Source organism: Akebia trifoliata, chromosome 11 (genome assembly GCF_017979445.1).
Source record: "Akebia trifoliata isolate Shusen 1 chromosome 11, ASM1797944v1, whole genome shotgun sequence".
Lineage (NCBI taxonomy): Eukaryota > Viridiplantae > Streptophyta > Magnoliopsida > Ranunculales > Lardizabalaceae > Akebia > Akebia trifoliata.
Window position 1 is genome coordinate 38,464,721 of NC_141385.1, and position 15,114 is coordinate 38,479,834.

A 15,114-nucleotide genomic window follows, 5' to 3' on the forward strand; every position below is an offset into this window, starting at 1 on the left:
TGTAAGAAACTCAAATATTCTATTTTGCTTTACTAACTTATTGTATTGTTTTCCATCCCCATGACCCAAAGACTAGAACATCTTATAATGGTTTACCTTCTCCTACATGCTTCTGAGAGAAACAAAATACTCAGCCAAGGTACTCTCTCCTTGGCGCATATGAGATATATCCAAATATTCTACTTTTGGCTGTTTCTTACGGTTTGAGCCATAATAAATAGCCAAAGAAATTGCCAATAAGTTGAGAAACAGAGAGCTGCCTAAGACAATCGATCCGGGGAAGATCCTATTGTCTCTATTATTCTTCTTATTTCCACCGAATCAAGGAGGAAGATTAGATTGAGGAGAAGAGTTAGAATAACCCACCTTGATGAGAGTCTTTGATTTAAAGTTGGGATTCATCCTCCCAGACGATAGCGGGAACTTCTTCAAATAGCAATCTCGATTCCCAACGACGGAAGCTGCACAGTAACAATCATTCAAGCAAGTTTGTCTGCACCAGCCTTCGTCCACATCGGTAAACCATTCGTAGTTAGATGTCATCCAAAAAGTGTTAAGAATCTCCTGCATTTCAAATCCATCCGCTACACTTGATCCTTCTTCAGTTGCACAACTCTGTGGACGAAAGTTCTGTTGACAACCTTTGAATGTATCGTTTGGATCCGAGTAGTTATACCCAGTTGGGCATTCGCAGATGGGTCTGGCCTGATCTAGTCTGCAGTAGCTGTTAAATCCACAAACTCCGCTCCCGACATCTCCGAAATCTGCTGTGCAAATGTCTCTAGGGACAAACCATCCTATAGACCAAGACTTAGTTCCGGTGCTCAAGGAGGTTTTCGGGTAGGTGTATTGCCTGAAAACTCCATCAAAATCTAGTGTGGCTCTGTGGTAGAAGTCCCTTGATGAAACTGACCTCTCCGATGTCAAGTTTAATAGGCTCCCATCTGTGAGATTTAGATAAATAGCGCCAGATTGGTTGAAGACCACCTCTGAGCCATTATTCACCATGCCACTTACCCAATAAGCTTTGTAGTTGTTATCCATAGGGCGAGCTTTGGGATGAAGAATAAGATTGCCATCATCTTTTAGAAAAAGCACGAATTTCCCAGATGAGTAGTCGTCCTTGGTTTGCCGAGAGATGAGTTTATTGCCACGAACTAGTATTTGGGTAGGCAAGATTGTGTCAGTTGGTTCGTCAAAGCTTGCCCATTTGATCATGGATCCAATGTCCTTCAGCACCAAGTTTCCTGTGTCGAGCATTGCAGCGGAGGCAGCTCGGCTATCGTTGATGGGTTTAGCCTTCCAAATTTCTTTACCATTTGGAGAACTGAGGACAAGGGTACCATTTGATGTCAGCTCAATTTTCGATCCTTTTTGCGCCGGGGTATCTCTATTTGCTGTCCAAACAATGTTATCTACATTTATTTTAGCAAACCAGATTGCTAGCAAGAAGTAATCTCCACCTTGAATGGGATGAAACCCGAAAGCAAATTCACCCGAAGGTGAAGAACAGTATGGGTTTTCATCAAGAGTTGATAGAGATGTGCCCATAGTTACATTACAGTAAGTTTGAGAAAAAGTGGAGAGAGGGAGTAACAGAAGTAAGAAACAGAGAAGATGAGGAAACAAAAAAGCCATTGTAGGAACTAAGGGTTTGTTACTAAAGCTGAATTGAAAGCTTGCAACTTCAAGAGTCGAATCAAAATCCTAAAGATTGTTCTGTCAAATTTATAACTGATGTGTTCAACTTATCTTTGTATGGTCATGGAGTTCTCGGCTTCTTGCATAAATTCTACCATTGTTACAGTAGAATTCATAATTTCCAATTAAAAGTATAAAAGTTAAAATTGATCAAGATTTTTTTTAGTTTGTGACTATTCTATGTTAGATTTGAATTTCTTTTTCACATTTGAATCTTCAATCGTTCTTCTCTGAAGTTTAAAATTTTCTCTCCCCATCTATACGTTTTCAACTTAAGAGAAAAAGATTGATTTCTGTCTTCGAAAATGCCTTGTGGCGTACTCAGTTTTCATGTTTCATTTGATGCAATTAAGCACCCACTTTTCTATATTAGAACTTCACATGCTTTACCTATTTTCAAAGTCGTCTTTAGTGGTTTTGGCCCCTTCTTTTTTTTTTCCCCCCTGGAAATGCCAGGTGGCATTTTAAGGACATCGATTACCTGGATCGGGCTTGGGCTGATTGATATGCAGTTTGGATTGGGCTTTAGCCCTCAATGTTACCCAAACCTTTCGACTTGCCCCCCATAGTTTATAGAGAGAGATACGACCAAAATAAAAGAAAGCTAGGATTGTTAGTTAATGGGCTGGGCTTTAACCTGGCCCTTTGTGGACCATTTTAGTTAGTTTTGCTCAGCCCATTTAGTAATCAGCCCTGTTTGAGTGTGATTCATGTTTAGGCTCGAGCTCGGGCCTCCAATGAAGGGCCTAGTCCGACCCAATAACTTATATTGTAGTTTTATACATAAAAGTATTATAACTTATATTTATGTATGCATGGACTCATGAAAGGGCCTTATAAAGTAATACAAAATCCTGATTGTATAAAGTTGAAATCCAATGTTTGGGATTTATTTTAGAGATATGTGCTAGGAAAAAAATAGCACTTCATCTGGATTACAAGGATAATTTCAATCAATGTGACTCTCGATGTTGGGATTGAACTAGTATTTGTCTCAAGGACTAGACTAACATATATCTCGATACATGTAGCCAACATGTGTGTTATGCCACATGGCATGATTGAGTTTTTATCTTATTAAGTGGAAAGACATTTTAATTGATTGAGGTGGTTGCTTTATTGGTAGAATGATGGATTTGGTAGGGAGGATTTAGATGGATTATGCTTTATTTTATGGTGTGTGTGTGTGTTTTTTTTTTTTTTTTTAATTTAAATGGGGGTACATTTACTTAAAAAGGAGGAACAAAGGCGATGTAATTAATTTTTTCTTTTTTTTAATTTTTTAATCTTTGGAATTTAGTTGAATAGCTTTGAGAAACCTAGTAATATAATTGTTGGATTCACGACAATAAATCCCATAAATGAATCTCTTTTGAGTTCCTTATTTGATTGATTGATGAAGCGATTTGGAAAATTGATGGCATCCAATGTTTTTTTCTCAACAAGATGCATGGATATATTCGATACTCGCAACTCAACTTGGACTGGTCAAGATCAAGATTAAGATTATTTATTAATGGGTGCAATCACTTTGAGATCACTATTATGGATTGCACCTCCAATGGAAGGGGAGGAGGTGTCCACTTTAACTTTTTTTTCTTTTAGCTCACTATAGTGCTTTCAATGATTGGGAGAGCATCACATCAACAGGACTATAAAATCCCTTCATTTTTAAATTTGGGAGTACAATGACAATCCATTTTCAACCATTTGATCACTTGGTAAAAATATATATATATATTTGTTTAAGAATAGTGCTGAAGTGACCTCAAGATTAGACCTCACAAATATTGACTATCGTAAGATGAAAGTATATGAAAACCATAAATGTTTTTTCCTGAGATACAAATGAAAAAGCATATATTGTTCGTATCCACTTTCATGTCAAGATGTGCGGTCCAATCTTAAGGTCAATCCAGCACGACTCTTTTTTTAAACTGATCTAGGATTGAGGTGTTATTTTTTTTCAATGCGGAACTCTTGTGGCTATAGAAAAATGCTACAGCGAGCTACAAGAGAAAAGAGTTATAGAGGAATTTACTTTCATCTATTAGTCTTTTTTTTTTCCTTACTTTGGCGGGTTGTACGTACAAATCACCCTAACAAATGTTTAGCAGTTAAATATAGTCATTTTATATGTAGAAGAGATTCAAAGGTGTGATTTAAGGAGTAAACCCAGTTGTCCTTACCATCTCAACTAACCCCTGATGGTTACTTTCATCTATTAGTCTAATTGCACTCCAACAATAAAAAGTTGCACTTCCACTTCTTTTTTCTTGTCCTTTTCTTCAAAGAGAGAAAGAGAGAGAGGTGCAAAAGATAGGATTTTTTTATTATTATTAAAAAAATGTATATGAAGGTTGAAGTGCAAGGGGAACCTGAGATGTGCAAGTAGTTTCTCCTTTTATTGATCACTGAAAGTCAAGACAGTTTCCTACCTTTTTTGTTCCTCTTTCTTTTGCTAGGCAAAGCCAAGACAGTTTCCTACCTGTTTCCCTTGAATCTTTGCGTAAAGTGTTTATCATTTTCCACATCTTCAACTAGACCTTTTAAAGTCAGTTTCCTCACCATGTGTGAATTTGTAGTCCTCATTTACACAAAACCTTCTTTGTCATCCCTCCTGAAATTACCATTTTTGCACACTTTAATTTTGGGCCCACCACCTAATTATGTTAGTGATTAACTTATTTAAAAAAAATAAAAATAAAAAAACTCATCATTAAAGCATGAAATCCAACAGTGGGGATAAAATATGTATCTCGAGGATACGTCATGTAACACATTGTTAGGATCATGAGTCAACTGCTATCGGCCGACCCTCTAAACAATTAATTTTAATATCATAAATGATCAAGCTGACTAATTATCAACTATAAAAAGGATGCTCAATTGTAATTATAAAAAATTATTACAATCAAACTGATTGTTTATGCAAATAGGCCCACCAAATGATCATCTTATAAGATTAATTGATTAAATTACATCATGGCTTTTATTTGTATTGTATAATTATCTTCTGTGAATCCCTGGCATTAAACTACTTGGTCATCACTAATGACTTGCACTGGCCCCATAAGTTTTTGGGTACCCTTCACTACATGATTGGGATCGGTTGACTCGCAAATAAACACAAAGTCTCAATCATTAAAACACAAATTCCAATTCTCAAAAATTATTATTGAGATATGTGATATATTGTCAAGATATGGGGATGGCAATTTTGCCCCGTGTCTTTTTGAGGAGGTTTCAATATTGAAAATTAAAAATCGATTCAATTTCAGGGTTGTAGCAAACAAATATAACCGGAGCCAGGGACGGGTTTAGCTAAACCCCAGCTCGTTGCCATCCCTTTCAAAATACGCTTAATCATACAATTAGATTTTGTGTTTTAATGGTCAGGATTTCGTGTTTTTGATTTTGGAATCACCCATTCCTCACTCTTGACAAGGACCTATGAGAGAAAAGTTCAATTCCAAAAAGCCAAAATTCACCAATCAAACTGGTTTTGATGTGTATATTGGTCGCGTTAAGGGCCAAACAATGACGCGTAAAATCGGACACATGGCATAATAGTTTTTTCCATTTCAACATGATTTAGAGGGACACTTTGCAAGAATATGTGGTGTTAAAGTTTGAAAATAACAATAGGTTGAATCAATGGTTGATTCCATTAAAAATTTTGAAGTCAAAAGCAGTTGTGAGTAGTTCACCAGAAAAAACTGAAAGATTTTGATTACGTTGAGAAGTTGATTTCTTTATTTTTCTTGCTTGTTTTCATGACTAAAATCTTTCTGTCCACTAAACCTTTTTTTAGTTCACACTTATTGTGCTCCAATGGATTCTATGATTAAAGAATTTTTCTTAGAAAAATCATTTTTTTAGATAAATGGTCACGAGAAAATCAAATTTCTTAAAATGTATTTACAAGTTAAAATGCCAAAAAGAGATTTGATTTTTTGGTTTTTTTACTTTTTAGTTTTGTCGGGTAAGGGTAATCATGAGAGAATAACATTAGTATTTTCCTTCCCAACAATAAAATCATTTTCTAGTTGAGAAGGAAAAAATATATTCATAAAATTTGATTATTCTTGAAAATATGCATTCAAACACTTGTAAATTATATTTTTCTATTGATTTTCCTTCGCATTTGTACATATTTTTAGAAGATAATGTCATCTTTTAATTATAGAGCTCATTTTTTTTTTTTTTTCATTATATAATCTGAGCACATTGGCGTGAATGCATGGACATATCTCAATCTTCAAGGAATCACGTAAAATCTATGTGTTTTTATCAATGTGATTGTACCAGAGTTCCTTCAACATGTAAGGCACGCATTGTTCAATAATCTAAAACAAGTTATCTTTATTTGAACAAACCAAATCCCTAATTATGATACAATTTAAATTTGATTTTAAAAAAATTATATTTATAAATCATATTTATTTTTTTACTATAAAGTAGATTAATATAAACTCTCATTCACAAAATATTATTTCATATAGTATCATTTACATTTCTTTATCAAAAATACCCTCCGAATGATTAAAACCCTGGACCGTCCAACATTTTAATAACTTGCTTTAACAACCCAACATGTACAGTAAGTTACTAAAACGTTAGATTGTCTAACGACTTTATTAATTTTTAATAATTTTTTTTAAAAAATTATTTTTTATAAATATTAAAATATTTAATCTTCTTTTAGTAATTTTTCCTTTTTATATTATGAGGTCTTGTGCAAAGTGATAATCATCAAGAGGCAAAATACTAGGAAATGTGATACACATTCATCAAGATAATGGTCCCATATTGGAAAACCGATGGTCAAAAGTCAAGATAATGTACTTGTAAACAAAACTTAGTCAAAAGAATTAATGTCTACCAGAGAGACCAACCAATTGGACATGGGATTTCCTAGACTTTGAAAGGTCAGATCTAGCCATTCATTTTTTTTTAATATCTTTGCAGAGGAATGTATCCTCTTTAGGGCCCACAGCATTATTTCCTTGAGATTTGCACAGATGAAATTATAATGATCATGTGTTTTTTTTTTTTTTTTTTTTTTTCTTTTCTTTTTAAATGCTTTTTCTGGAATTACTAATTTGGCTTCCTAGGTCAAAGGGTTTTGTGAAGTAATAAGAAATATAAAATACTTTTTTAAAACATAAATATCTACACATCAATTTAATTTTTTTTATTTCTAAAATAATTGTTTTATTCAAAATTATTCCATTTATATATATAAAGTATATATAACCAAAAAAAAAAAATAGCATGGATTATATTTTATAAAAAAACTTTATTTTCAAAAGAAATAAAATTTTCTTTTAGTGAAATAAATTCATACCTGGTGGGACTCGAACCCACAATCACTTGATTAGAAAGTCAAACGCCTTATATATTAGGCCACAGGTACATCACCATTATAACTTGTAATAATAAATATCTTGAATAATTTCATAATGTTTTTACCATTCTCATTTAAAATGATATAATAATAAATAAAAAATTACTTAGTCTATTTAATTATTTATACATGAACCTGTACGCGAGTCATCACACAATGCAATGGATAGACTTATTTATATATATATTTAATAAGGATAATATTGAAGTAACATTAAAATGAACATTGAACATTCTGATGTGATGGTACACACAGCACCATAGATGATTTTCATCGAATATCGATAAAAAATATCTATGGTTACAAGTGTACCAATCCATCAGAATGTCAGAATCGATGTATATTTTAATGTTACTTTAGCACGACTCATTCAATAAATATATATATTATATTATTAAAAGGAGCACATGAAAGTTACATGTAAAATGGTGCCTTTCACATCCCAAAAAATGCTGTTTCCACATGTCAAGTGAACTTGTGATAAACATTTCCATATAAAAGCAATATATATAAAATTAAAGGATTTAATTAATATATTAACACAAGAGAGTTATATCTATCATTTAAATGTAAAAAAATGTAAGGTGTAAGATTTTTTAGGAATAAAATTTCCTTAGAAAAATATTTTATTTGAGAAGATGATTTCAAGAAATAGTTTGCTTTGAAAATGTTTGCTGGTTTTTTAATTTTGAGGTAGGGGTAATCTTGAGAGAATAATATTAGAATTTTCCCGCAACAATGAGAAAATCATTTTCATAGGTGAATGGATGAGGTAATATCCACTAAGATGAGAAAATTAATTTTTTTTTGCAAAAATGCATCATCGCACACTTGCCAATCTCATTTTCACAATAAAATTATTTTATTTACCAATTTCAAATCTAATATTCTAGGAATAAAAAATAATTATATATTTAATATAATACAATTGTTTGTTTCTATGAGTCTTTGGAACCTATGCAAAACACCGTAAATTAATATAATTTTTTTTCTATCATAAAAATTCGTGTTTTAACTATTGGGATTTCATGATTTTTCTTGGGTCAATATATCTCAACCTATCATTATAACCGAAAAAACTAACACACACTTGCCATCTTATCATTGGAAGAGATTCTCTTGAAAATTAGTGTTTTAGAATTCAAAATTAGATCAATAGTTCAACCAAATGTTGTAATCAGGGTATTAAGGGGTTTTTGTTTTTTGAATAGACGACAATGTTTTGTTAATGAGTCTTAATGAAGTTATATATTATAATCTCCAATTAGAATGTGCCATGTAGGCATCATTCATATTCGATAAGAACAGAACACCTGACAGGAATGTGATTCTTTTAAAACATTACTTCAAAAGTTCGAATCACTCAAAAAAGAGTCTAAACCCACTTCAAAATTTCGAAGGAACTCTCCTCGTTACAGGACACATGACATTTTGTATTTATTTCACTTCTTTACATTTTTGTCAATATTAATATTACCTTCTTAAAAAAAAAATGCCACGTGTAATTCAAAGGAGAGGTCCTTCGAAAATTTAAAGCGTTGTAAGAAGTAATGTAGTGTAATTGTTTGGGTCTCTAGCTAAATGTTCATTCTAAGGGACTATTCAGTAATTTCCTCTTGTATGAAGTACCCTTATTGTAATTTTGAAGAGAGAGAGAAAATAGATGGAAGACTAGTAACCAACTTGCTTGACCCGCCATGGGAGAATTTTCGTTGCCGGCCTTATGTGTATGAAATTGATGTGGTAGGGTCCACAAGGAGGTACTGGAACGCGTGTGACGTGATTATCACGGATTTTTGACACGAACGGAGGCTATTTCCTCGTCTCTTCGTGTGATATAAAGGCTGCGGTCAATTCTACCTTTGACTTCCACACAAAATATCCAGTCAACATCAAACCAAATTTTTTTTTTCCCATTTTTTTTACATTTAACCTTCAATTATTATGGTTATTCATTAAACTTACATTTTTTTTAATATTTCGATGATTTCGACTTACCCCTCAACATTTTTGTGAATATTTGAGATAACCCTATGTTTTCAAACTATTGAAATGGTCTCTCTTGACCCTGGTCTTTTCTTATAAACCAATAGAAAACCATCTTAAGATCATACAAAAGATATATATATCCACATCCAATACAATAGATTATCAATAAGGAATAGAATATAAAACAAAAAGAGGTGATTTTCAAAGGAATTTCTTTTTCACGTCTCTATTACAAAGAATGTCTGGAGAAAGAATAAATCTTACTAATTGATACCTTCATATCTTCATTATTATTATTATTATTATTATTATTATTATTTTGTCTATTTGATTAGTACTTATTATGAAAAATCAAATGAGACTAAATAGGGGGAGCAACTTGGTTCGATTTGATTTGGTTTGGGGCCAAATTGAAATTGAACCAACCTAGGTTGTTTCTACTAAGGTTGATTTGGTTCGATTTGATTCCATTTTATGGGTTGTGATATCTTATAAACTTTCCTGAAAGCAGCATATAATTCAATAAAAATAAATAATAAATGTGAAATATTTCATATAGAAAATCATTAATATATGTACTAACTCCAAGTAAACATAATAAAACGAAATTAATCATCCTCCACCTTCCTTACTACTCTAATACATATTAAATTAATAAATATCTATTTATTTTAGAAGGGTAAAAGGTCTCGGTTGGTCAGTTCTATACAAATCTTAAACTTAAAATCAATCCGAAATAATCAATTCTCCATTTTCCTAACCCAGAACTAAATCACAACGTGTTTCAAATTGAACCAACCTTACTCAAAGTTATCGATTTGGCTTGATTCTCAGTTTGAACTGAACAAAGTTGCACCCCTAAAGACAAATAGTCACGCATGAATTATCCATCAAAAACCAATCAAAACTTCAACCTCTATGATAAATTATTTTTACTTCTCCGAAAATGTGATCTCATTATTGAGGTTTGAAGGTTGAAGTATGTAGAATCTCGAGATAAAAGATGATGGGAAAAAATAGTTTATTATAGAAATTCAAGATGACTGATTTTGAAAAGAAAAATCAATAATTTTTGCCTACAATTGAAGACGATGGCATATAGGTTATTTTTTCATTAGTTTATCATAGAGGACCTAGGTATAGGGGGGCTTGTCATCCATTTGAAAGCGCAAGGGTATCTCAAATATTCACCCAAACATGGTGGGGTATGCCTATATCACCCTCAGTATTTTAGGTTCATAATGGAAGTGATACTTTAAAACCTAAATAAAATAATCCCTTTAGACTAGGATTTGGTCTTTCTATATGTTAAGTCATAAGTGTCCCGATGTGTAAACAATCCTAAATTGTTTTGATTCGTCAAGGTTCCATTTTTGATGATGTTCTTAGATATAATTGTATTTTTAAAATATTAAATGTTTTGTAGAATTAGGAGCACATAATTTATGTGTATAGTGTCATCTCCAACTCCAACAAAACTAGTATTTTATGAGTAATGATTTTCTGACACCTCCGATCATAGAATTGTAGATCATTTGCCTCGGGATACATATAATTATAAATATTTTTTTTAATATATCTTGGGGCAAATGATCTACGATTCTGTGATGGGGGCATGTGTCAGAGGGGGGGGGTCATTTTATCACAACTCATATAAGATATATCCCTATATTTTCAAATTGATGACATTACTCTTAGAGTCTTATTGTACTTTGAGGAACACTATAATTGTAAATAGGATCTTATAATTAGTTTTTTAGCGATTACGTAAAATATACTACGTGGAATCCTCTATGTAATTTGATTTTTTTTTTTTTTTAAATTTGACAACAATGAAAATTAAATAAATATCTTCAAATTATAATGGTTAAACAAAAAAACTATGAGAATGCATCTGAATTGCATATGCATTACCTCGAATTTTGTGTTTGAAGTATTCGAGGTAAGTAGGGTTATGGCTTTTAAGAACCACGAAGGGATGGTTGTCCTGAAACTTTAGGTGGGTTCTAATTATAAAAAAAACTCTCAATTTTGCAAGGATTAAAGGAAAGCAAGACAACAGACAAGAGTTTCATACTATCACATAATCGATCTAAAATTTTCAAAAAAGTGAAAATCACAATCATCAAAAATCAAGGAAAACAGTATGAATGTGTGGATGATAGAAATGAAAAGGGACAACTCTACAAGGGAATCTTTTATATAATTCAATTTATTTAAAATTAAATATTTGGGTCAGAGCTTTTTTTCTTATACACTACATAGGTGTCTAAGAGCAAAGTAGGGGGAATTAATTGAATTAAGGTATAGGTTTGAAGAAATTTTTTTTTTTTGTCACAGCTACTAATAGAAACCACATAAGGTATATATTATATTGTAAAATTATAGTTTGATTAAAAAACATAGAACCTCTAGGTGCCCTACCAAATAAGTGTAGAAACCACTGACACCACCCAAGTTGTCTTGGATACTAATTCGCTATACAAAACTGGTAAGATTATTATTTTATGTGTTATTTAGACACACCCCTCCACGATTTCGTGAATATTTGAGAAACCAATGAGTTTTAATAGAACATCCCTTGACATGGTTCTATTCTAAAAGACTAATTAAAGAGAGTTTGAAAATGACACAATTTTTGGAGAAAAATCAAGATTTTTTTTTATTATTAGTTTTAAGATGAGGCATTTTAGTCATTTTTATTCATCTTTAAGGTCAAACAAGAGTCAAGGGTGCATATCATAAGTTTTAAAATTAGGGCATCTCAAACAATTAGAAAACTCTGGAGGGCTATGTCTAAAATATTTTATTTTGATTTCAAAGTCGTCATATTATTGATGGCCGTTTTCACGAGGTCGCTCAACCTTCCTAATCCATTGTTCAATTAATAAAATATTTTTATTAAATAAATAAATATTAAAAATAATAGAAAAAAAATTAAAAAATTAGGTTGGTTTCTTGCAACCAACGTCTCTGTGGTTTGGGTTCGGAGTTAGGTTCGGTGGGAGACTTTGAGCTGATAAGAACGACCCGACTCATCCGTCACCATCCACCACCATCTCTACAAGTACAAGAACCCACACCACATAACCCTCTAATGTTTCCCCTCTCTCCCTCTCTCTCTCTCTCCCTCTCTCTGTAACTCTTCAAGCTGGCGATCGATAATCAGGAACCTATTGTGAAGGAAATCAAACCCAAAAACAGAAGAATCATGGTAACCATTTCTCAACAACAATTCTCTATTTTTCAACTTTCATTATGTATTAATTTTGATTTAAAGTTCAAATTGGCTTATGTTGCTCTGTTTTTTTTTTTTTTTTTCAATTAGGGAGCTGGAGGTCCTGAAGAAGAAGAAGACAATAGGTGGCCACCATGGCTTCGTCCTCTATTAGACACAAGCTTCTTCGTACAATGCAAGTTTCATGTCGATTCACACAAGAGCGAGTGCAATATGTACTGTTTGGACTGCATGAATGGAGCCCTCTGTTCTCTTTGTCTCGCTTACCATAAAGATCACAGAGCCATTCAGGTCTGATCAATGTTCTTCTTCTATTATCTATCCTTAAGAGCATCTGGGGTCTCCGTTTTCCCGCCAAATTAGTCGCTAGTTTTGATGATTCTTGTCGATTTTCCTATTTTATGATATTTCAGTATAAAAATTCCTCTTTGGAGGCAAATGGGTAATGGGTATTCCTGATTCCCGCCAAAATAATGGCTAAATTTGATTATTTTTGTAGCTTTTCCTTTATTTGGGCATCTGGGTATTCCATTTGCAGACAAAATGACAGCTAGTTTTGATTATTTTTGCATAATTTTTGTACTTGTTTTGGGTATCTGGGTTTTCCTTTGTCGTTCTTCCCCAAAAAGGCTTAATTTTGATGGGGTTATCTCCTTTTCCCCTTCCAAATTAATAGCTAATTTTGATGATTTGTACCATATTTCCTCTTTTTGTGATCATCTGGGTATTCCTTTTCCCGCCAAATGATATTTTAGTATTAAAAAAATCCTCTTTGGTGCCAAATGGGTAATCTTGTTTCTCAAATCCAACCAAAATAGTGTCTAAATTTGATTGATTTCCGCAGATTTTACTCTTTTTGGGTATCAGGGTATTCTATTTCCAGCCAAAATGGCAACTAGTTTTGATGGTTTTTGCAGATTTTCACTAATTTTGAACATCTGGGTGTGTTCCTTTCTCCTCCTTAAAAAAGGTCTAATTTTGATGGAATTTGCTCTGTTTTTTTTTGCATTTTTCTCAGATAAGGCGATCTTCGTACCACGACGTGATTAGGGTTTCTGAGATTCAAAAGGTACTGGACATAACTGGTGTTCAAACCTACATTATCAATAGTGCAAGAGTCGTGTTCTTGAACGAGCGCCCTCAACCCAGGCCTGGTAAAGGCGTCACCAACACTTGCGAAGTCTGTGAGCGAAGCCTCCTCGATTCTTTCAGATTCTGCTCCCTTGGCTGCAAGGTATCATACTATGAACGATATTTCAATTATTTGTAGAGCAATTTTTTATTTTTGAGAGAAATTCAAAAAGGGTTTGTGTTTTTTGCGTTTAATTTTCTCAAAATTCTCGCTTTTTGTTCTCAGATTGTTGGGACTTCAAAGAACCCAAGAAAGAAGAAACGTTCGACAGCTTCAGATTCTGAAGAATCTTACAGTAGCTGCAACCATGGCCTTGAAAAGATCAAAGTTCAGAGCTTTACGCCTTCAACGCCCCCGCCAACGGTCGTAAATTACAGAGCTGCAAAACGACGAAAGGGAATTCCTCACAGGGCCCCCATGGGAGGACTTATCTTAGAATATTAAAAAAAAAAAAAAATTTATATATAGTTGTAATTACCCATATACCCCTCAGATATCAACTGAATATCACAATGCCCCCTGTAGTCTTTCATGCTTTACAGTTTTCACCTCAACACTCGAGCTTTTTTAACCCCAGGAGTGGAAGGCCAGTGTTGGTTACTCAAGTTGAAGCTGCTTTGCTTGGTATACGTATATAGAAAGGCAAGAAGGGAAAAAGGAGGGAAAAATAAATTTGATGCCCAGAGAGGGAGTAGAAAGTTAAATTAGTTTTTATCGAGCTACACCAGAGTAATTTTTATAAGTTTTCTTATTAAAGTGGGTAAAAATGTAAATGTACGTGGTGAGTAGAGGCAAAAATGTAATGAAATAGAATGTACAAATAGAACGAATAAAAGATAATTTCCGATTGTTACGTATTAATTGTGGGTCCCACTTGCCTACTTGATTGAAAAGTCAAATTGACGTTGATCTGATGAAACACGTGGCGATTTGTTATTGGTTGGAAAATGATTCATATAACTTGTACAGCCGCCATAGACGATAAGTCACCGGGCTGTATGGCGTTTTTCTCGTGGAGGGTAACTGGCTGTATGATCTGATGGTTCCGTACGCAATGTAGCTTATGAAGCATCATAACGAATGTTAAATAAGAATGCTTATACTTTATAATGATAAATTTCACTCTCCTCCGCAAAGTCTCCCACGTGGCTGTGCATAGAATCATAGATATTTTTGGGATACACAACTGCACATAGGTACACGTGGCATTTTTAAGGAGATTTTTCAAGTTTTGATGAAAATTTAGGTGCATTAAATAAATTAAAAATGCCCTATATATTGTAACAAAGAGGGTTCCTTCAAAATTTTAAAACGGTTGACCCCCTTCAAAGTTGGACCCAATCAAAAGAAGTAAAGATCTTATAATTTTGGCAAACATGAAGGGTCGAAATAAATTCAAAACGCTACATGTATTACAATGAGGAGGGTTCCTTCTACTAGAGCCTTCATGGACTCTTGGAGCTCAACCCCAAATTTACTCTTAATAGTCCAATGAAATGCTCGTGGGCTAAGTCTTTAGAAGGAAGTTATGTACTAAATATGGATGGCTCTTTCAGAGGTAATGATGGAAGAGAAGGTGTAATCATCAGAAACAGCAATGGAGACAACATGGGGACCCTAGCCGTTAACACCAGGGAAATCAAT

The 15,114-nt window shown here is 33.2% G+C and overlaps 2 protein-coding genes across 2 annotated transcripts; one reads left to right on the forward strand and one right to left on the reverse strand.

Moving 5' to 3' along the window:
* Positions 1–321: 321 nt before the first annotated feature.
* On the reverse strand, positions 322–1,551 carry LOC147391544 (G-type lectin S-receptor-like serine/threonine-protein kinase LECRK2). Its single transcript, XM_086459079.1, has one exon. It carries the CDS (start codon positions 1,549–1,551, stop codon positions 322–324), a length of 1,230 nt encoding a protein of 409 aa, XP_086315205.1.
* Positions 1,552–12,153: 10,602 nt separating this feature from the next.
* Positions 12,154–14,331, forward strand: LOC147391545 (protein RGF1 INDUCIBLE TRANSCRIPTION FACTOR 1-like). The gene is made up of 4 exons (XM_086459807.1): positions 12,154–12,314; positions 12,429–12,629; positions 13,357–13,572; positions 13,696–14,331. The coding sequence occupies exons 1-4, from the start codon at positions 12,312–12,314 to the stop codon at positions 13,912–13,914; spliced, it is 639 nt and encodes a 212-aa protein (XP_086315933.1). The 5' UTR covers positions 12,154–12,311; the 3' UTR covers positions 13,915–14,331.
* Positions 14,332–15,114: the final 783 nt, after the last annotated feature.